General features: G+C 33.9%; 1 protein-coding gene across 1 annotated transcript; it reads left to right on the top strand.

The window, feature by feature from the left end:
• Window positions 1-1,650: 1,650 nt before the first annotated feature.
• LOC124943501 (probable aspartic proteinase GIP2) lies at window positions 1,651-2,937 on the top strand. The gene has a single exon (XM_047483999.1). It carries the CDS (start codon window positions 1,651-1,653, stop codon window positions 2,935-2,937), a length of 1,287 nt encoding a protein of 428 aa, XP_047339955.1.

The following is a 2,937-nucleotide window of genomic DNA, read 5'->3' as shown; positions in this document are numbered from 1 at the left end:
ATTAAGTAAATCTAGTCACATCTATCTCACAAATGATAAAATGTTCTAAAAGTTGTGTAATTTGATATTTATGCTAGTTTGATTCAACTTTTTCTAAGCGTTGCCTATTTTATTCTCTTAGTATTAAAATGATTATTGAATAAGTTCTTATCAAACATATTTAAACAATTAATAAATAAGGTGAATCGGTCTAACACTATAAATGTAGTGATTAAATATCTTTTTTAAAGTTTTAGTTTATTTTTTACTAAAAATTGAGATTCATTTTAATTATGGGAAGAATGTCAATTTTACACACCAACTTGTAAGAAGGTGTCAAATTTACTTATTAAGTATCAAAATTCTATTTATATATACTAACTTGTTAAAAAGTGTCAATTTTATTTAAAATAACGGAAATGTTAAACACCGTCAATTTTTTTGCCACATGTAATATTCATTTTTTTTTTTTTAATTGACATTACTTTAATTATTTTTCAATTTAAATAAAACATTAAATCTTTCTTTATTCATTTTTTCTCTCTCTTTATCTCACAATTATTCATTTTCTTTGAACTTTTCTCTTTCCATTTCCATCTCCATCTCCATAGGAATCGATTGATTATTTTTCCTAAAATAAAACTAATTAATGAAATTGAGGTTTATTGACCTCTATCTCTCTACACATCATATTATCATATTATCGTATATTATTTTATCCACTTTTAATTCAAATGGAAAGAGAGATAAACACAATCTCTTTATATTATAAACCAAAAATAAATTATATTAAGTTGAGTCTTTATATCTAACCAAACCAAAAAATATATAAAATTAAGAATTGAACTACAACAGATTCAACTAAAAGGAAATTACATGATGCAAAATTAATAGATTATATTAAATTCACAGTAAATTTTTGTCACACATAATTCATTTTGAATCATGTAATGTCATTTTAGTTGAACTTGTTGTAGTTCAATTATTAATTTTACAGTTTTTTTAGATAGTTATAAAGACTCAATTTAATATAAATTATTTTTGATTTATAATATAAAGAGATTATGTTTATATCTTCATTTGAATTAAATTAGGGATTGAGGTTGAATGATCTTATTACAAAGATATGGCCTCAATTTCATTTTAGGAAGGGACTTATTTATGCACTCCCTATGCATATTAGAGAGGAGACGAAGAGAGAAATTAAGAAAAAAAAATGGATAATTGTGGGATAAGAGAGAGAAAGAATGAATAAGGACAATTTTTAATGTTTTGTTTAAATGAAAAAATAATTAAAGTAATGACAATATAAAAATAAATAAAAAATATGTGGATATTACATGTGGCAAAAATTTTGACGGTGTTTAATATTTCCGTTATTTCAAATAAATTTGACACTTTTTTACAAGTTAATAGGTATAAATAGAATTTTATTACTTAATAAGTAAATTTGACACCCTCTTACAGCTTGACGTGTAAAATTGGCATTCTTCCTTTTTAATTATATAATATAAAGCCAGACAACCCGTGAAACTACTTAAATGATTCAGATCTCTCCACTCTTGAAGATAATATATTTAATAATCACATTGACAAAAACCCTATTAGAATTTCCACTATAAACAGTAATGGCAAGATCTAATTAAGCACAATACACCACATATAATATTCATGGCTCTCTTCGTTTATTTATCTCTAATCTTTTTAATCTATCAATATCATGATCATCCAACCGTCACTGCCGTCACTTACCATCCCCGGTCCGTTCTAATTCCTGTAACCAAAGATCCAAAAGCCCTTCAATACCTAACCCAAATCAAACAAAGAACACCTCTCGTGCCCTTGACCCTCGTACTTGACCTAGGTGGTCAGTCCCTATGGGTGGACTGCGAAAGCGACTATATCAGCTCTTCATACAGATCAGTCCATTGCGGTTCACCCCTATGCAAGCTTTCCCCTTCACGGATATGCCGCGATTGCTCTCCAGTCAAACCTGGTTGCAGCAAAAACTTTTGCAGCATCTTTTCCGAGAATACAGCCACTTGGTCCATCGCGCCTGGAGAGCTAGCCACCGACCTCGTCTCTTTTCCCTCCACCAACGGAGTCCCACCGGCCCGCTTACCATTCAATTGTGGACCCACTTACCTCTTGGAAGGATTAGCCGAAGGCGTAAAGGGAATGGTCGGATTAGGGTTGAGAAACTTGTCAATCTCAACTCAACTCGCAGTAACTTACCGATTCCCTCGGACGTTCGCCATGTGTCTTGCCTCATCAAAAGGAGTTGTATTGTTTGGACACGGCCCGTATAGTTTCCTCCCGGGGATTGACATGTCGAAGAGACTAACGTACACGCCTTTGATCATAAATCCGGTGAGCACCGCGTCCGCATTCTTCGAAGGTGATATTTCGTCGGAATATTTCATGCATGTACGTGCCATCAAGTTTAATGGACGAGAAATATCAATCAACAAAACCCGTTTGATCATTAGCAAGGATGGGAGAGGAGGGACCAAGTTCAGCAATATGATACCCTACACAACCTTGGAGAGGTCCATATACAAAGCGGTTACGGCTGCGTTCGGTCGGTTTATGAAGGTGGCGAGAGTGAAGGCGGTGAAGCCATTCTCCATATGTTACAACTCGAGCATGCTTGGGGTCACGCGAGTGGGGTATGCGGTTCCGCAAATTGAGCTTGTGCTTCCGGGGAAATCGAGTTGGTTAATCTTTGGAGCCAATTCGTTGATGAACGTGAAGAAGGATGTTGTGTGTTTTGCATTCATAGACGGAGGGTTAAATCCAGTAACTTCAATTGTTATCGGAGGGTATCAGCTTGAGGACAATCTACTTCAATTCGATTTGGGAAAGTTGAGGATTGGCTTCTCGTCTTCGTTGCTATTTTACAGGACTACCTGTGCCAACTTTAACTTCTCCTCCTCCACCATATCTAATTACCCATAA

The sequence above is a fragment of the Impatiens glandulifera genome, chromosome 6 (genome assembly GCF_907164915.1).
Source record: "Impatiens glandulifera chromosome 6, dImpGla2.1, whole genome shotgun sequence".
Classification (NCBI taxonomy): domain Eukaryota; kingdom Viridiplantae; phylum Streptophyta; class Magnoliopsida; order Ericales; family Balsaminaceae; genus Impatiens; species Impatiens glandulifera.
This window is presented reverse-complemented; position numbering and strand designations above follow the sequence as displayed.

Excerpts from the sequence above, each read along its gene's own strand:
- LOC124943501 (XM_047483999.1), top strand. The coding sequence starts at position 1,651 with ATGGCTCTCTTCGTTTATTTATCTCTAATCTTTTTAATCTATCAATAT.